The 20,990-nt window shown below is 42.9% G+C and overlaps 2 protein-coding genes across 2 annotated transcripts in view; one reads left to right on the top strand and one right to left on the bottom strand.

Annotated features, from left to right (window-relative positions):
* The window catches only part of TIMP4 (TIMP metallopeptidase inhibitor 4), a 64,251-nt gene extending 43,916 nt beyond the window's left edge, over window positions 1–20,335 (bottom strand). Inside the window, exon 1 of the mRNA XM_082266535.1 lies at window positions 20,063–20,335. Coding sequence (XP_082122661.1) covers window positions 20,063–20,186 — 124 coding nt within the window. The 5' untranslated portion in view covers window positions 20,187–20,335. The remainder of the gene's footprint in view (window positions 1–20,062) is intronic.
* The window catches only part of SYN2 (synapsin II), a 462,275-nt gene that overhangs the window by 344,124 nt on the left and 97,161 nt on the right, over window positions 1–20,990 (top strand). The window lies entirely within an intron of this gene.

The following is a 20,990-nucleotide window of genomic DNA, read 5'->3' as shown; positions in this document are numbered from 1 at the left end:
CCCCATCCCCATCCTGGCCAGCCAGGCCGTGTGCTCGGATAAGGGTCTGGTATGGATATTAGGGGAGACCCCACGCTGTTTTTTTTTTTTTTTTTTGGCGCGGGGTTCCCCTTAAAATCTCTGAGGGGCCTGGTATGGACTGGGGGGGACCCCACACCATTTTTTTCAGCAATACTGACATAAACTGATATAAACTGAATTACCTAATATATATATATATATGTATATATACAGCTGCAAGAAAAAGTATATGAATCCTTTGGAATGATATGGATTTCTGCACAAATTGGTCATAAAATGTGATCTGATCATCATCATCTAAGTCACAACAATAGACAATCACAGTCTGCTTAAACTAATAACACACAAAGAATGAAATGTTGCCATGTTTTTATTGAACACACCATGTAAACATTCACAGTGCAGGTGGAAAAGGTATGTGAACCCCTAGACTAATGACATCTCCAAGAGCTAATTGGAGTGAGATGTCAGCCAACTGGAGTCCAATCAATGAGATGAGATTGGAGGTGTTCTGGGTTTGCTTTTCACAAGAAGCATTGCCTGATGTGAATGATGCCTCGCACAAAAGAGCTCTCAGAAGACCTACGATTAAGAATTCTTGACTTGCATAAAGCTGGAAAGGGTTATAAAAGTATCTCCAAAAGCCTTGCTGTTCATCAGTCCACGGTAAGACAAATTGTCTATAAATGGAGAAAGTTCAGCACTGCTGCTACTCTCCCTAGGAGTGGCCGTCCTGCAAAGATGAAGAGCACAGCGCAGACTGCTCAATGAGGTGAAGAAGAATCCTAGAGTGTCAGCTAAAGACTTACAATAGTCACTGGCAAATGCTAACATCCCTGTTAGCGAATCTACAATACGTAAAACACAAAACAAGAATTGATTTCATGGGAGGATACCACAGAGGAAGCCACTGCTGTCCAAACAAAACATTGCTGCACGTTTACAGTTTGCACAAGAGCACCTGGATGTTCCACAGCAGTACTGGCAAAATATTCTGTGGACAGATGAAACCAAAGTTGAGTTGTTTGGAAGAAACACACAACACTATGTGGGACGAAAAAGAGGCACAGCACACCAACATCAAAACCTCATCCCAACTGTGAAGTATGGCGGTGGGGGCATCATGATTTGGGGCTGCTTTGCTGCGTCAGGGCCTGGACAGTTTGCTATCATCAAAGGAAAAATGAATTCCCAAGTTTATCAAGACATTTTGCAGGAGAACTTAAGGCCATCTGTCTACCAGCTGAAGCTCAACAGAAGATGGGTGTTGCAACAGGACAATGACACAAAGCATTGGAGTAAATCAACAACAGAATGGCTTAAACAGAAGAAAATACGCCTTCTGAAGTGGCCCAGTCAGAGTCCTGACCTCAACCCGATTGAGATGCTGTGGCATGACCTCAAGAAAGCGATTTACACCAGACATTCCAAGAATATTGCTGAACTGAAACAGTTCTGTAAAGAGGAATGGTCAAGAATTACTCCTGACCGTTGTGCACGTCTGATCTGCAACTACCGAAACGTTTGGTTGAAGTTATTGCTGCCAAAGGAGGTTCAACCAGTTATTAAATCCAAGGGTTCACATACTTTTTCCACCTGCACTGTGAATGTTTACATGGTGTGTTCAATAAAAACATGGCAACATTTCATTCTTTGTGTGTTATTAGTTTAAGCAGACTGTGATTGTCTATTGTTGTGACTTAGATGATGATGATCAGATCATATTTTATGAACAATTTGTGCAGAAATCCATATCATTCCAAAGGGTTCACATACTTTTTCTTGCAGCTATATATATATATATCTTTGTGGTATACACTGCACTGTCTGATCTCAACAAACTGTAAAAAGCAAAAATCTCTCTCCCTGCCAGCAATGTATTATTAATTATAGAATTCCACTTACAAATCACCCACTGGCCAAGGGATTCAAACCCACAACCTCACAATTGCAGGCCTGGTATTCTACCAGCTACGCCACTGTCAAGCACGCTTAGGTAGAGCACACTTTCCCTGCCTAACTAACTCCTATCTCACCTTACACACAGTGGATGAGATAAAAGTTAGAGAGAGTGTGTCCAACTTAAGCAGGCTTAACGGGGGCGCATTTGGTATAATACCAGGCTTGCAATGAGAGGGCCGTGGGTTTGAATCCCCCGGCCAGCAGGTGATTTATTGGAATTCAGAGGTCAGAGTCCATGATAATGCGGGAACTCGAAGTTTTCACGATGAAGCCCATTTGTTCATCATTCTACAAATGAGCGAACAGCCAATGTTCAAGTTGAACTCGAACTCGAAGCTCATCCCTACTCCCGAGTATGGGAATAACACATTTATGAGCACAGCCTAGATGCATAGAGGCAGGGCCGGTTGTACCACTAGGCGAACTAGGCAACCACCTAGGGTGCGCTGACACCTAGGGGAGCGAAGCCATGGGCCCATGAAGCTGCAGGGCACTGCACAAGGGCCTGGTCATAAAAGGGTCCGGTCTGGGGACAGCAGGTGCGAGGAGTGGGACACCGAAGGCAGCAATGTATGGGCAGGATCCTGGTTGACATCCTGGCTCCAGCTACTGAATAACCATCCCAACAGTGCAAGCGGGCAGCCAGCCCAGGAGACAGAAACCGTGGGAGAGCAGTGAGGGTGTCTCTGTCACCCCCTCCTCTCTCTCTCTCTCTCTGTCACCCCCCCTCTCTCTGTCACCCCCCTCTCTCTGTCACCGTCACCCTCCCCCTCTCTCTCTGTCACCCCCCTCTCTCTGTCACCTCTCTCTCTCTGTCACCCCCCTCTCTCTGTCTGTCACCCTCCCCTTCTCTGTCACCTCTCTCTCTCTCACCCCCCTCTCTCTGTCTCTGTCACCCTCTCTCTCTATCACCCTTCTCTCTCTCTCTCTGTTACCTTTCCCCTCTCTCTCTGTCACCCTCCCTCTCTCTCTCTCTGTCAACCCCCCTCTCTCTCTGTCACCCCCTCTCTCTGTCACTCTCTCATCTCTCTCTCTGTTCTGTCACCCCTCCTCTCTCTCTCTGTAACCCCCTCTGTCTTTCTCACCCCCTTCTTTCTCTGTCACCCCCCTCTCTCTGTCACCTCTTCTCTCTCTGTCTCTCACCCCTCTCTCTTTCTGTCACTCCCTCTCTCTGTCACCCCCTCTCTCACCCCCCTATCTCCCTGTCACCCCCCCCTCTCGCTCTTTCACCCCCTCTCCCTCTGTCCCCATCTCTCTGTCATGCCTTCTCTCTCTGTCTCTCACCCCTCTCTTTCTGTCACCCCCTCTCTCTTTCTGTCACCCCCTCTCTCTTTCTGTCACCCCTCTCTCTTTCTGTCACCCCCTTTCTCTCTCTGTCACTCCCTCTCTCTCTGTCACTCCTTCTCTCTGTGTCTCTCACCCCTTCTCTCTTTCACCCCCACTCTCTCTCTCTCTCTCTCTCTCTCTCTCTCTGTCACCCCCCATCTCCCTGTCACCTCTCTCTCTCTCACCTTTCCCCTCTCTCTCTCTCACTCTGTCACCCTCCCTCTCTCTCTCTCTCTGTCAACCCCCTCTCTCTGTCACTCTCTCCTCTCTCTGTTCTGTCACCCCTCTGTCTTTCTCACCCCCTTCTTTCTCTGTCACCCCCCTCTCTCTGTCACCTCTTCTCTCTATGTCTCTCACCCTCTCTCTTTCTGTCACCCCCTCTCTCTGTCACCCCCCTCTCTCTCCCCCCTAATTTCCCTGTCACCCCCTCTCTCTCTTTCATTCCCTCTCCCTCTGTCCCCCGTCTCTCTGTCATGCCTTCTCTCTCTTTCTCTCACCCCTCTCTTTCTCTCACCCCCTTTCTTTCTGTCACCCCTCTCTCTTTCTGTCACCCCCTCTCTCTTTCTGTCACCCCCTTTCTATCTCTGTCACCCCCTCTCTTTGTCACTCCCTCTCTCTCTGTCACCCCTTCTCTCTTTCACACCCACTCTCTCTCTCTCTCTCTCTTTCTGTCACCCCCTATCTCCCTGTCACCTCTCTCTCTCTCTCTGTCACCTCTCCTCTCTCTGTCACCCCTCTCTCTCTGTCACCTCTCTCTCTGTCATGGGGTGTATGGGGAATGCATGGAGTGTGCTAGGAGTATAGGGGGTGTATGAAGAATGCATGGAATGTGCTGTGAGTATAGGGGATGTATTTTTTTTAGGGGGGGGTTGCAAGTAGCTGGTCTTGCTTAGGGCGCAGAAAAGTCTAGCACCAGCCCTGCATAGAGGGACCTAAAATCTAAGGAGCACCTTTGGGCTTTCAAGGAGCACAAATTAGATATTCATTTGCATTTAATTTCCTGACTACGTATCACATTTTTGGAGCACCAGGATAGTGAAAATGCCCACAAAATTACCTAATTTTGGAAATCAAACACTCCAAGGTATTTTCTGAAAGGCATAGTGAGTCTTTTGAAAATGTAATTTTCTGCACATGATTTTGAAAAATGCAGAAAAGAAAATGAAAATGTATTTTTTTTACACAAAGTTCCAAATAATAAGATATTTCTAACACACATCATGGACATACTTAGGATTACACCCCAAAACACATTCTGGTACTCCTCCCGAGTATGGTGATATCACATGTGTGAGACTTTTTCATGGCTTAGCCATATAGAGGGGCCAAAAATCCAAGGAAGCACCTTTGGGCATTCTAGGGACATAAATTACACATCTAATTTCCTGACTGCATATCACAGTTTTTGGAGGCACTGGAGCGCCAGGACAGTAGAAACACCCACAAAATAACCACATTATGGAGAGTAAACACTCCAAGGTATTCCTAAGAGGCATGGTGAGTCTTTTGAAGACTTCCTTTTATTGCCACAAGTTTTTGGAAATTGCAAAAAGAATTTATTTTTTTACACAAAGTTGTCAACTTAATAAGATATTTTTCACATGCAGCATGGGCATAATTAGAGTTACACCTCAAAACCCATTCTGTTACTCCTCTTGAGTATAGTGATACCACATGTATGAGACTTTTTCACTGTCTGGACAGATTATGTACTGGACATTGTATCTTGTGTATCACACAAATGGACTTTTGTCATGTGCAATGCCTTACAAAATGCAGAGAAAAAAAAAAAAATAAATGTACATTTTTGTACCTCCAAAAAGATGTGCATTTATTATTATTATTATTTTTTTTTTTTATCAAAGGTGAACTTAGCCTTTAACCCTCTACACACACACAATAGCTGCCACCACCTGCTTTATTAGAAACATCCACTGTTCACAGTATGAGAGAGATGTCTGTAATGCTGTTACACCACACAAAAATATGATAGAGATTAAAATATAGTAGTGTCCTTCAAAGAGACAGGGATTCTTCAAGTTCTAGTTTAGAGATTTTACAGATAATGCTTAACAATATTTAGGTTTCTTTTAATGAAAAGACAATAAAAACGGTGCAAACAAGATATTTACAGAAAAAGATATTACAAAAATAGACAATATCAACAGTACAATAATTGGGAATAAAAATGAAAAGTACTTGAAGTGGTTGTAAACCCTTTCATGTACCCAGTGAAGTGGTTAGCATTATGTGATATGCAGAGATAAAACAAAACCTCCTACATAAGTTGTAGCTGTTCATCTGCAGCCATTTCTTTTGTAGATCATTCTGAAAACATAAACATGAAAGGATTTTTCCTTAGTTCTAGGAGCAGGGGAGGAGATCTGAAGTCTGCACCTAGCCCACAGCTCTGAGTCTTAATTGGTTGAAAGGGACCCCCTCCCCTTCACACAGTACAGTCATGCTAATAACAGAGGGACAAAGCAGCATGGAGCAGTGTTTCTCAACCATTTTTTAGTCGAGGCACTCTTTAAAATTATAGACAATCTCAAGGCACCCTGGGGACAGTTTCAAAGCATCCCATTCTAAAATGTAAAAAAACTATTCGAATAGCTTCACATAATGCAGCAACATCCAAGTAGATACATTATAGGTGATTTTTTCTTCCAAACCAAATAAGACTTTTGCACACCGGCACTGACTAGTATTCCAATGTTTCTCGTTTCCCTCAATTTCTCTCCATCAGTCAGCAAATGTCACCCCAGTGCTAAGGGATAGGAGCACAGGAGGATTAAACAAGGATACTGTGGAGGCAACAGACATCCTCTTTATTAACTGATGATGTCATTGGTTGTTAGGATGCCAGTGTCTAGAAAGTTGTAATGGTGCATAATGAAAACCTGTGGTTTTGTGTACCTAAATGGCAAGCTTTATCCAACTGCTGACTTGTATACAATTTTTGATAATTTTTTAGGCATTTTGCCAAGGCACTCCTGAAGAAATCTCAAGGCACCCCAGGGTGCCTGGGCACCCTGGTTGAAAAAGGCTGGCATGGAGAAATGACACGCAGTGCTTTAGAGAGAGACAAGTACACAGTACAGAATGATGAGCTTTTATATATATATATATATATATATATATATATATATATATATATATATATATATATATATATATCATGTATGATGCTTACAGCCACTTTAACAAGGTTTTGCCTGGTCTGTGGTTCCAGCCAGTTCCTTTAGTGTAAGTCTGGTCAAGGGTCTTTAGAATGACTGCTAGCATGTGTGCATCATTTTGAAATCAATTGCCAGTTGCAGCAGCTTTTGGAGGGTACCACTGAGCCAACCCCCATGCAATCAAAGGCGATTTTGGATGTGAGATAAGGAGACTGAAGAAAATATGATATTTTTAGTAGACTCTCCTACAATATCAGTTTTTCTAACTGTAGTGATATTTTCACATGACCACCTGTTACAATCTGATAGCCAATATATAATATATATTATATATATAATTGTATAGCACAAAATCCCAATTTGATAGACATCAAATATGATATGGACTTGATGCCAGTTCCATGAGGGAATGTGTCTAATCTGCTTCCTGAACTTACTGATATATGAGAATTTTTTCTTAAAATGATTATAGTGCTTACTAGGGATGATCGAACTTTTGAAAAGTTCGGTTCGACCAGAACACCCAAATTTCCCGAAAGTTCGGTTCGGATTCCCGAACCCCGTTGAAATCAATGGGACCCGAACTTCGGGAATAAAAAAACACCATTTTGAAGCCCTAAACCTAATAAATGCCCCTAAAAAGTGCCTAGGGTTCTGGGTCATGCCCCAGGGACTATGAATCAGGCAAAAAAAGTTCTTAAAAATTGTCGTTATTGATAGAGAGCCAATTATTGAAAAAATTATTGAAAAAAAAAAAAGAGATTTCTTTGGATTTAGTGTCTGGGGGGTCTAAAAAGTGTACCTGTGAAGTTTCAGCTCTGTAGCATGTCCAGAACCAGAATTATAGCATGCCAAACCTTCAAAAATGACTTTTTTGCTTAACCGCGCCTTTCTTTTGCTCCTAATCAACTGCACAGCCAATGTGTATTATGAAGACATAATGCAGTGCACTGGGAACAAGATTAGAGTTTTTTTTTGGAAAAAGGTGCTGTCTCTTTAAATGTGGATATAATTAATGGGTGTATTTTCACAATGGGGCTATTATTACCAAATGTTTTCAAGAAGTCAAAAGATGTATGTAGATGCACTTTATTTCATGTAAAATGGTGTTGCAGAAGGCCAAAAAATTATGAAGGTGTGCACCTGTGGAACAGGTGCGCAAACATGGTATTTTTGGTATAACTAAAATGAGGTTCTGTGAACCTAAACAGAGCGAGAGGAGGGTCTGAGGGTGGCACCCTGGTCCAGGCTTAAACTTTTAACGCATACTGTTAGACAGTGCAATTTGGTTGGTCACTGGCTGGTTGGTAAGTTGTGACTTTTCTTAAACTTAGGCTCAGCTGCCACATCGCAACAATAGACTAGTCTACAAGGTCTGCATCAGGTGCATCAAAGCTTGATATCCATGACTGATTCATTTTAATGAATGTCAAACGGGCGACTGAGTCGGTGGAGAGTCTCGTTCGATGGTCTGTGACGAATCCTCCTGCTGCGCTGAATGCCCGTTCCGATAGGACACTGGAAGCAGGGCAGGCCAACAACTCCATGGCATACTGGGCCAGTTCTGGCCAGTGGTCTAATCTTAAGACCCTGTATGCCAGTGGATCAGATTCGTCACATGAAAAGCCCTCTGTGTCACTTTGTGCCCTGACGTAATTGTCCACCATGTGATGCAGACGCTGTCGATGCAATGTGGCAGCTGAGAGGCCTGGGCGGTGAGGACTAAAAAAAGGCCGAAAGGCATCACGCCTTCTCCAACACTCCTATCGTGACCCGCAGTAGAGTCCATGGTAGGTTGTTCCCGCCCCTGCACCCTACGGGAGTCGGGGAACGTGTTCACCAGAATCCTCTTGAGACTGTCCTCAAGGGATTTGATCCTGTGGACTCTCTGGGTGGATGGGAAAAGCTCCGAGACTTTTGACTTGTACCGGTGGTCAAGTAGGGTGGCTAACCAATAGTGGTCAGTCTGTTTAATGGCCTTGATTCTGGGGTCCTTTCGCAGGCTCTGAAGCATGATGTTTGCCATGCGTCGCAAATTAGCGAAGGCCTCAGAAGCTGACTCCTCGGGGTCACTCAAAGCGACATTATCTTGAACGTGCTCCTCCTCTTCCAGCCACGTACTACTCCAAAGTGTCCCGAGGGAGTCAAACTAGGCCTTGCAGATTGCCGCATGTCTTCCTCCTCCTTCTCCTCCTCCTCCTCCTCCTCAAAGCCCAGGCACGCTGAGCCAGTGCTGGTGCCATACCCGCAGAGATATTCATTGAGGGCCCTCTGCTGCGTGTACAGGTGCTGCAGCATAGCCAAGGTGGAGTTCCAGCGGGTGGGCATGTCACAGACGAGGCGGTGTACCGACAGGTGAAACTCGCGCTGCACTTCGGCCAAACGTGCAGTAGCACTTTACGACCGCCTGAAGTGGCTGCACACCCTTCTTGCCATCCTTAGCACATCCTGCATTCCCGGGTACGAGTTCAAAAACCGCTGTACCACGAGATTCAGGACATGCGCCAGGCATGGCACATGCGTCAACTTTCCCTGCTGAAGGGCGGCCAGGAGGTTTGACCCATTATCGGTAACCACCATTCCTGGCTGCAGCTGGCGTGGTGTCAACAACCTCTGGGCCTGTGCCTGCAGAGCCCCAAGAATCTCAGGGGCAGTGTGCTGCCTGTCCCCTAGACACACAAGCTGCAGCACTGCATGACACCTTTTGGCCTGAGACATAGAATAGCCCTTTGAACGCTTATGTGGTACCTCATTATATTCAAAGGACCATGCTGCAGAGGAGGGCATGGATGAGGAGGAGGAGGAGGAACAGGAGGGGGTAGAAGTGATCTATCTACCCGGATCAGCGACACCACCAGCTGTTTGCAGACGTGGGGGCAATAATGGCTGCAGCACCGAGCTCTGGCTACAATCCCTTCCACTGGCAAGCAGTTTCACCCAATGAGCAGTGACAGAAATGTACCGTCCCTGCCCATGTTTGCTTGACCAAGTGTCAGCCGTCAGGTGTATCTTACGGCTGACTGACTTGGCCAGGGACGACACTACATTGCCTTCCACATGTTGGTATAGGGATGGCAGGGCCTTACGGGCAAAGTAATGCCGACTTGGCACCTGCCACTGTGGAACTGCACATTTTGCAAAGTCACGGAAGGGAGCAGACTCTACCAGGTTAAATGGTAAGAGTTGCAGAGCCAGTAGTTTTGCCAAACTACTGTTTAGACGTTGGGCATGTGGGTGGCGGGGAGTATACTTTTTTTTTCATTCCAGCATGTGTGGAATCGAAATTTGCCGTCTAGATGTTACAGCTGTTACAGCTGGTGGTGTGCTGGAGGTAGATGTGACACTGCCTGCTATGTCCTCATCCCTGTCAGTGGAGGCTGCCAACAGGTGACGAGTGACTATAGCATGACCGATCTTTGGCCCTTTTGTGGGTTCTTCAAATGCTCCTGCCAATGGGCCAAGTGGTGGGTTGTCAAATGCCTGGTTAGGCAGCTTGTACCCAAGTGGTTGACATTTTTGCCACGTTTTATTCCCTTATGACAAATCTTGCAGATCGCAACTGTTCAATCTGCATGAGATGTCTCAAAAAAGGCCCAGCAAGAAGAGGTTTGTATAGTGGCCCGAGAGACAACAGGTGCTGCCTTAGATGGAGTGGGCCGTCTGCTATCCCCTCTTGCTTGCTCTGCCTCCTCCTCAACCTCAGACCCAACATCAGACTCCGTAAAGGACTGAGCATCAGGCGTGGCCCAGGAGACAACAGGTGTGGCCTTAGATGGAGTGGGCCGTCTGCTCTCCCCTCTTGCTTGCTCTGCCTCCTCCTGAACCTCAGACCCAACATCAGACTCCCTAAAGGACTGAGCATCAGGCTGGAGTAGATGGCCGACACTGTGGTCAAACAGCTCAGCTGACTCCTCTGCCATGTCTGAAGTTGGGTCTAATGCAGGACTTGAGGTGGACATGGACTCATCTTTATTTGCTCTGCCAGCTGCAGAAGACTGACCACTTTTCTCTGCTTGGGTCACTGTAGTTGCAGATGATGACGATGATGAGGGTTTGGTAATATAGTCCACCACCTCCTGTACGTACTGTGGACGTATAGCTTGGCCACTGCGGGAGAACAATCGCAATGGTGGCCTGGCTGAGGACTGACCACCACGTCCACCCTTGCCTCTAGACACCCTAGAAGCTGTGCCCCTTTCTGAAGCAGGGCCACGTATGCCTTTCCTTGGTCTACCTGGCATAGCTGTCCCTGAGGCTTTGGCAACTCTGCGCGGTGAAATTCACCTGCAAAACGCACACTGCTATGCGACCCAAAGTTTCGCTAAATACAGCAGATGTGTGTGACGCAGAGTAGCAAAGCCTTTTGCACAGTGGACTTAATGCTTACAAGAACAGCCGTTAAGTTGTCACTGAGGCTTTGGCAACTCTGCGCGGTGAAATTCACCTGCAAAACGCACACTGCTATGCAACCCAAAGTTGTCGCTAAATACAGCAGATGTGTGTGTATCGCTGCAATGTATTTTGCACAATAGCTGACTAGCAAGCACGTATACCTGCTGTAGATATATCAGCAGAGCAACGTGCTCACTAGACGGAACCCTGACACTTAAAAGTATCCCTACAAAACTAGATTATTGAATCTAACTATAGTGGTATATAGTACCCTAACTACACTGCATATCCCTTTCCTCACACTAAAAGAACAGCTCCATACAGCAGAAGACAATTTCTAACTGACACTGTCCCTTTAAATTTTATTTTTTTTTTCTAACTCAAACAAACAGCACAATCTCTGTATTTCTAACTACACTGACAATCTGTCTGTAAGCTGAATGCTCTTCTGCAGATATGAAGCTTTACAAGCAATCGGCTATGCAGCAAACGTTGTGTAACAAAGCAGGAGTAACACAAATGCTTCTGCTCTCTTCCACAGCCTCTGTATTACAGTGCTAGATGTTAGGCGGGGCTATGTTATATACTGGGGGGTCGTATTCACTCCTGATTGGCCTCTGGTCCCCGTAGTCACTCCAATCATGTTCCTAGCAGACTCCTGCCCCCTCATTGGCTTTTGCTGACGTTTCTGGGCCAATCACAGGCTTTTAACCACTTTACCACTGGAGGATTTTGCTGTCTTACGTACAGGCCACTTTTTGCGATTCGGCGCTGTGCGACTTTAACTGACAATTGTGCGGTCGTGCGATGTCGTACCCAAACTAAATTTACGTCCTTTTTTCCCCACAAACAGAGCTTTCTTTTGGTGGTATTTGATCACCTGTGCGATTTTTGCTTTTTGCGCTATAAACAAAAAAAGAGCGTTTATTTTGAAAAAATAACAATATTTTTAACATTTTTTTTATATGAAATTCCCCCCCCCCCCCAAAAAATGTAAAAATCAAATTTTTTTAAAATTTTTGGCCAATTTGTTTTCTACTACCTATGTTTGGTAAAAAAAAATCACAATAAGCGTATTTTGATTGGTTTGCGCAAAAGTTATTGCGTTTGCTAACTAAGGGAAAGATTTCTGTCATTCTTGGTGGGTTTTTTTTAACGAGTAATGGCGGCGATCTGCGATTTTTTTTGCGGGACTGCGACATTGCGGCGGACAGATTGGACCCTTGACTGACATTTTTGACACTTTTGGGGGTACCAGTGACATTTCTACAGTAATCAGTGCTATAAATATGCACTGTTACTGTAAAAATGACACTGGCAGGGAAGGGGTTCATTTTATTGGAGAGGGAGGGGTTAATGTATGCCTGGTGCTTACAAACGTGTGTGGGGGGAGGTGACTGAGTGACACAGGGACAGATCGCATGTTCAGCTATGCTGAACCCTGCAATCTGTCACTGTTTGTCACTTAGGAGATCCGCCCGCTCTGTTTACACAAGCGGGCGGATCTCCAAACTCGATTCCCCGACGATCGGGGAAGAGCAGCGGCGATCGCCGCTGCTCCTCCCCTGGCCCGACTCCCGCTGTGACTGAAAACAGCGGGAGTGCACCTCCGGCGGCGCTCGAGCGCCGCCTACAAGGGGAGGAGTCCAGCGATGTAGGTCTACGTCGCTGGACGGAATCGAGCCACTTTGCCGCAGTACAGTCCCAGTGACTGGTCGGCAAGTGGTTAAAGCCCACTTCCTGTCCCTTTGCATTTTGGACGGTTCTGGTGACCGAAGTCCGAACTTTTACCGCAAAAATTTTGAAATTCGGCCAAATTTCGAACACCCAATGTTCGGGTCGAACCGATGGTGGAACCGTTCGATCATCCCTAGTGCTTACCGGTAATTGAAGGTCTCTGCTTATCAGAGTTCTGCCTTCCAGATATTCTGCTGGTGACATCAAGTTAGCTAGTTAGGACTGGCTCACTTACAGCTGTGTAGATTCTGGCTAAGTAGAGTTTATGGTCCTACTAGAAAGTTTGTTTATTCAATTTGATTGTGTTCATTACAAGCGGTGGAGGTGCATCCCATTCCTTAGTCTACACCTGCATACCTGTGGGGGTTTGAGGAGATGTGTCTTTAAAAAAAGATAGTCCTCTATTTCTTGGATACAAACAACAGATTTAAATTTAAATGATTTATTGTAGACTTGAAAATGTTATAGACATGAGTATGACATCGCCTGCAACCCATTCCACCGACTCAGTTTGTGGGTAATCAGACCTCATTGTTGTCACTGGAAGTAATGCTTAAACTTGTTTCAGTACTTAAGAAAATCCTGTGTTAAATTGGCCAGTAACATTTTTTATTTGAACAAGACTAGGCCCAAATGTGTTAGAGATAAAGATTACAAGCAGGTGTTTTACAACAAGAATCAAAAGACAGCAGAAAATACAACCGGGTAAAATTAGCCACTGGTAGGGCAATTTTAATCACAGATAACAGAACTAACTGGTGTATGCCTAGCTTTTGATATTACTATGTGGATATGGAGAGGACAGCAATAGTGAATTAAATAGTTTGAGGTGGTTTAGGTACATAGTGAAAATGCTATTTTTTTCTTTTAAATGATGTAGCAACGTGCTATGTACAAAAGACATCTCTAAGACCAGAGGATCAGCAACAAGTGAATGCTGCATTTTAAGCCTTTCAAACATGATTAAAAGGCCATATTAATTTACCACCCTCCTAGATCGGTGCTAGGATTAGGCACATTTAATTCTGGCTCACTGTTAGGTAAATTTAGTTGTGCTCACTGTAATCATTGCAGCTGCATGTGATTAGTTAGGTCTGTTCAGTGTTTCAGCTGCTGCAGGTTTGATTGCTTCCACTGTTTTCTGGAAAGCTGTGGATCTCTCCAGAACATAGATGTGGAGCAAGACAATTGAGCAGCTTGAATATTTATACAGCCCTGGCCAATCCCAGGGAGGATGGCCCTGAAGGCGGCTGGGAGTCTGTATAAATACTCTGAGACACAGAGTAGTCTTGTCTTGTTCAGGAGAGGAGAAGTCCAGCCTGAAGGGCTTGTTGCCCTCTGGGCAGCACTGCTATGTGCTTCATGTTTGTAAGGCCTCATCTGGGCTAGCTAAGGGGCCTAGATACTGAGTTACAGAGAGTTGACCAAGGGGCTGTTGTCTGAAGATCTTGTCTGGTATCACAGGAAAAATGTGTTGAATGGATGTTGGAAGGAGGAAACCAACTTTCCAGGGACATATGTGAGTACAGACAGTGAGAGAGATCTTAAAGATTTTTGGGCTGCTGCCACCCCTCTGGTACTAGAGAGTCAGCTATGTGTTTGTGTAAAGGGGACATTGGCTCAGTCTTTCTAGTTCTTTGTGAAGGGACTCTGCCCTGAATGCTCAAAGAAGAAGCTTTTGTGCTTTTAACTGCTTCTACTACAAAGCCAAGTCCATAGTTTTGCTTTTGCAAAGACTACAGAAGGAAGTTTGATGTCCTTATCTTGTACATACTTATTTTTGGAGTATCCCATTCAAATTCCCCCAACCCTATGCAAGTTACCTCAAAAATAAAAACCTCAAAAAGAACACCCCTTGACTTGTCCTTGAGCCAAAGAGTGACTGTGAACGCGTGCCTTGCTGGGAAATTACTGGGAAAAAGAACCTGAGCAATTTCCAGCGGCTCCTTCGGGGTTAGCACTACATTAACATAAAATGAAAACAAATTCCTGACATAAAAAAAACCCAAAATTAAAACCCCACTTGCAACAAGTAAGTGGACCACGGCTAAATGTGACTGCTGCTTTCAGTTAACCCACAAGCTACAATTAAAACCAACACAAACTCCTATAAAAATAGGGCAAAAAAAGGGGATGATTAATAAAAGAGCTAGCAATCAGAATTAAAGTGCTATTTCCTTACTGACTGTTTCTGCCAATGCAGTTTGTCAGCTTTTCCTATCCTTTCCTACAACAGCTCCAGCTCATTGACACTATGGCTGCTTTATCCCCCCCTCCCTTTATACTTGCTTTAACAATTACAAAGTCTACTATGATGTATAGCTATGGTGGAACGCAAGCCGGTAGTTACCGCTCTCCACTCGTAGGCACCATTTTCGGCAGACGTAACCTCGAGATCCAGCAATTATTTATTAAAGGATCTTTTAACGGTACTGCACCATTTGGAGCTTTTTTATTCTTTACCCTGACCGGACCCTGAGGATCTAGGCTATCCAGGAGAGGGACTCCGGATCGCATGGGACTACAAAGCCCAGCAGTCACCTTCATGGCCTAGGCAGGGCATAAGGCTCAATAGGTCTTTTTACCGTACGGTATTTAAGACCCACAACTTCTGCATACCCCCCATTATTCCACAAGGCTAACACCACAAGTACCAGCAGTTGGACTACTGGAGGACCCAGCACAAAGCACCTGCACTTTCCCTTACTTGGCACCCAAGTTTTTTTTATTCATGCACTAAAGTTACTTATGAACTTTTATTTGGACTTTTCTGGCACCATTTTGCACTTTATGGCACACTTATGGTTTTTATTGTGACATCATTTTATATTGTGATATATACTGTGATTTCATCATACTATTTACCTAGTCACATTTCATATATATTTATATATTGAGTTAATTTTTTTTTATCATCCTAACCACTTCACTATTGCTTAACATTTTCTACCCAGGATATTGACAAGCAATTGTCTATTCCTGGCTAGTATAAGCAAGCGCTATAATAAATCCCAAATACTTTGGGATTTTACTTCTTCATATCCAAAAGCAAGCCACTTTATTGGTCTTTCTAAGCCTGCTGGCCATTGTTCAAAGTGCAATCCATTATGTCTGAAAACAAATTTGCCAGACAGAAATTCACCAGTGTCACAAACCCTGAACGAACATGATTTACTGTGAACCCAGGGTAGCAGAAAATCTGAACCTTATCACTAGTATCAAACAATTTCCATAGAGGGAGTCTGTAGGATATGTTTGCACTGCACTGCTCAGAAATAAATAGGCATGGGTGTTGTTACATTTAAAGTTGCATCATACCTACAGTATATATATCTAAAAATGTATGCATGCTTTAACAATTACAAAGTCCACTATGATGTATAGCTATTTATACCAGCCACTGTGAACAATTTGTTCTCAAAGTTACCAGCAGGGCACTTTCACATGGTTTTCTCAGCAGCTCAGCAGTCCCTGCTCCACTCTACCTGCAGTAACTCAGCAGCATCTCAACATTAAAATCTCTAATGTAAACACAAAGCATATGCTTTGAGAGGATAATTTGCTCCACAGTGCCTGAGTCTACATAGGTCAGTGAGGTCAGTTTAAAGCTTATTTACTGATTGCTAAGAATGCATAAGTACTTGAATATGCCAGCAGCTACATAGATCAAAGGGTGTTTACTGCTAGTTTGGAAAGTGTAAATTCTTGAATTTGCTATTCCTGGGCTATAATATATGTTTGGATTTGCTTGCCCTGCTATAATTTCATATAGGGACTTCATTTTTAACTAAGTACCAATATTTCAAAATAAATAATCCCAAATATGCAAACAAGTGTACATTTTTAGGAAAAGAGCAAATTTAAACATAACAAATGATTGCAAAATATAATGATATGTATTTTTTTTTGTGGAAAAACCTAACATGATATATATATTGAGAACATTAAAAGTGGAACTGTATCTAAAGAAACTAATAAACACTGACCAGTTGAATATTTTTTTAAACATGAAACTAAACTGCAGAAAATCTTGCTTGTTCTGTATTCCACAGTCTTTACAAGCATCCCACTCATGTAAATCTGGTGCCATCTTCCTTGAAGGTAGAAGGCTATTATTACCCAGAAATGATACCTGCATGGTAATTCCACACATATAGTACATACTGTATAGGATTGTTTATATCAGTCCAAAGAAGGAGTTCTTATGGGTTTAAGAATGTCATCCCACCAGTTAGGTCATCTAAATCTGGCATTTCAAAGAGAATGAGGAGTGAAATTCCTGCAACAGGGGGACATTTTTGACAGCAAAATCTTTACAAAGATTTTTTTGGCAAGAAAAATATCCAATTTCTAAGTAACAAGATTTATAATTTATTAAATAAACATGTATGTGGTACTATAATTTTGCTTTAAGAAAAAAGTAATCAGATATCCATGCATAAACCGCTATCTTTATTATTTAATAGCATAGTCTAATTTGCTTTGTTTCAGGAAGGAAAAACAATTATAAAGTTGGTGTAGGTAATGTTAGGATTATGCTTCACAAAGACATTCTAGCGGGTTCTTTAAAACTTGTAATCAGTATGCACAAAGTGCAATCTACACTATAGAGATGCAAATTCTGAGCTTCTGTGGAGAGCCATGTTGTACATCTACTGTGCACACGGGATGAGAGCTAAGCAGCCACAGCATGACATGATGAATTAAATGGACTTTACAGTTTCAGCTGTATGTCTAGCAGCAGGAGACTGAAGGCGGCCCTGAATATATTTACCAGTCATTTTCAAATATGTGGTGCAGATCCCAGTGGGAACATTAATAAGAAGAATTGTGAATGGCTAAATCTCTCCTGAATACAAATTCCTAAAGTTACTTTAATCAGACTGTTTACTATTTCTGATCTGAAAATGATCTCTTAACATAACGTATAATAACCATTCAGATTTTAGATCAGTGCAGTTAGAAATTATTTATGATTTTGCTCTTGACACAGCCTAGGTAATCTGTACATACAACTCTGAGAGAGGTATGAGACCTTCTAATGACCTTAGTAGCTGGAATGCTATGGAAGCAACCATAACTTAATACCTTAAAGTGATTGTAAATCCATTTAAATATATTATTATTATTAATTTTATTATTATTCTTAATATTTTTTTTTTTCATAACAAACTTGTCTTAATTACCTGCTCTATGCAATAAATTTACACACAAAAGCTCCGATCTTCCTCTTTTGGGATCCCTCCCCAGCAATCTTGGCTCTTCCTTCCCAATGAATGGCTATCATAACAAGCTGTATGACATGGGGGCACTTGTGTGGGCTCGCTCCATAGACATACAGAGCCGGCTCGACACCTTCCCCATGCTTCCTCCTCACTAGCCTTGGTTGACAGCAGCGGGAGCCAATGGCTATGAGCCTATGAGGAGAGAGAGGGTATAGAGAGCTGCTGCTCTCGTGCACAGCGATGGATCAAGATCGGGCTCAGGTAAGTATGGGGGGGGGGGGTGCTGGATATAGGTTTTTTTACCCTAAAGCAGAGAATGTATTAAGGTAAAAAGCCTTTAGAACCACTTTAACTCAACCGACATCTATTTTGGCATATGAGCAGTAAAAGTATAGAAAATCCTATAGGACAGGCAATGATCCAAGATATGCAGGCAATTTCAAATATGTATAGCAAGCTCTTCTGCTGCATATGCTTGCCTATTGTTGGTTACTCTTTGAAGCCTAGATGGGCAAGGTATTGTAAGCCATAAACATATTGTTTGTGAATAGTGGAATGTGTATGGACACAGTTGCTGACATGTATATGGACACAGTTACAGTTAGCTGGAAGCCATGCTTTTTCAGTTAGACAGTTCAAAAAGCAGTTATGATATGCAAAGTGTAGCAATCCAATCAAAACCAACCAATCAAAATTCATCTCTTAACTAAATGGAATACTGTAAACTAATATCTGGTTGACTTGGCTTACTTTTTACATAGCATTACTATATGCAATACTTTAGCGATTAAGCCTTGTAGCATTTTACTTTAGTTGTTAAACCATTTCAGGTATTCTGTGGTCAAAATTATGGGCAGATCATGCTTACCTTGCTTACAGACCTTTTTCACCATCATCAGTGCCCAAACATGTAGTGAACTTGTGGCCAAATTAGACAGAAGGACGTGTCCTATTTCCTTGCTATCATTTGCAATTACAAAAACCTAAGTTCACTGAAAAGCATTCTTCCAATGAAGTATGATTGATGAATGCTATAAGCAACATCAGTTGAGTTTTATTCCCCTTACATCATATGGGAACATAGATGATATTAAACACAAAGCACAAAATAAAATAGCCTTTCTCAACCTTTTACCCCTGATGAACCCTTGAAATAATTTTCAGGTCTTGGGAAACCCATGTTTACACCAATTTATTGGAGGTTAGAGGGGAAAATGCCTATTACCTTGGTCAGTGGGAAGCATGCCCCCTTACAGTGGGGGTCACAATGCACCTATTAAAAATGACTAAAAGATTATTGCTGTCATGCCGCTGACTCTGCCAAGTGGATTTGGCCCTGGAACTAGGCAGGCAGCATCAGATAGGAGGTCAATCAGCAACAGCTCAAGGAACCCTTAGCAACCTCTGTAGGAACCCTGGTATTCCACATAATCCAGGTTTAGAATGCTTTACATAAACAGTACATGTCTACATGAACTCTTAAAGGAATAGTATCCAATAACATGTATTTTTTTGCACTAGTTTAATTATTTTGTTTAATATAGACCATTTTGTTCTCTTTTTTATTTTGTTCTTTTTTTCCTCTTCTTATTTTTTTTTTTTTTTAGGATGGTGTGAGGTGGTGGTGGTACTCTTAGTGTTTGTTAGTGGGTGGTAATGATGGGGGATGCATTGAATATCATTCTTTAGAGAAATACATTATACAGTATGGCTCATTTCCACAGGTGTAATACTGACACTCTGTGTGTTTTCCTTAAGGCTACATACAGTCATCTAGTACATTTTGTCCTTCAAATCCTTTAAAACATCTCAGCCACCAAGTCATGGACCTTGTGTTTCTCCAGACCCATTTCTGCCATCCCACAAGCCAAAGTCATGTTCAAACATTACTTAGAAATTTGTGAAACATCTTTAATTCTAAATGCATTTTACATCGTCCTATTCGTCTCAAGACATGGCTATATATGCTTACATCTGCAGTTTAAGAGGAGACCATCCTAACTACAAGAGAGCTCTCCATTGCTTCAAAACAAATGCCATCCAATCCCTCAAATGGTCGCAATGTAGTTTTAGAAAAAAAGTAGGCTTCTTTTACTTTCTATCTAAGTTTAACACAACAAACTTTCATAGAGCTCAAAATTTGTTTAAAAAAAATCACTTTCACATAAGCTATACCTGCATACAAATATTTACATCATGAAGTATAGTGACAGGACTCACCTACTTGTGCTCTACAGAATTGATCCTGTGGGTGATATAGTAAGCAGCTGCATGCCTCTGTCAGCTCCTTAAGGGTTAAAAGGAACACAGTGCCAAACAGCAATGTGTGCGAGAACGGATTCATGCTGGGATACAACTTGCACCTCTAGCCAAGTAAATGAGTTCCTTCACAGGCAGCAAATAGCTGTATATGTCAACCTTCCTCCTTGTGACAAGCGCTGAAAATCCCCTAATGTTCAGCCTGGGGACAGTCGTCTGAAAGCTGATTTCTTATTTCCATGGTATGAACCTCTCTTATTTATGGACAGACACCAGAGGCCCCTCCTTCTGAGCACAACATGACGCCAATCCCAGGGAGAAAATCAACCATGGCAGTTTTATTGCTTTCAGCCTGTCAGTCAAATGTCATTAATGTGCTGCTAGTGCTCACATGTGTTCTAATACTTCATACAAAAATAAGTGTGCATTCTTGTACTAACTGAAGTCAATTCTGTCTGTAGAATTTATTGTTACTGACTCTAGTGTAATGGGGCATAACTATAAATCACATATCATAAATGGGCCTCCAGTAGAAAATAAAATACCATTATATGGAGGTAAGTACCAATCTGTGGAGGCAGAGGGTGGGTCTTTAGCTGGCCATGCACTGTTAGATTTCTTTCATTCAGCCTAACAGATGTTTCAATTTATGCTAAACAGCACAGATGGATGAATCTCCCTGCATGGCCATCATATTTTGACACCCACCTACAGCAGCTGTCAGAATTCCTGAACAAAGGCTGCATCTAACTTAGTCAAAAATGTTCCCACAAGTTGCTTTAACAAAAGTTGATCAAGTGATCCACTACTGTCAAACAGAATGAGGCTGGCACCAGGGTTAAGTGCCCGGTGTTTAAAAATACACTTAGTAAGACAACACAGAATAGGA

Source organism: Pelophylax lessonae (genome assembly GCF_965119305.1).
Source record: "Pelophylax lessonae genome assembly, chromosome: 8".
Classification (NCBI taxonomy): Eukaryota; Metazoa; Chordata; class Amphibia; order Anura; family Ranidae; genus Pelophylax; species Pelophylax lessonae.
This window is presented reverse-complemented; position numbering and strand designations above follow the sequence as displayed.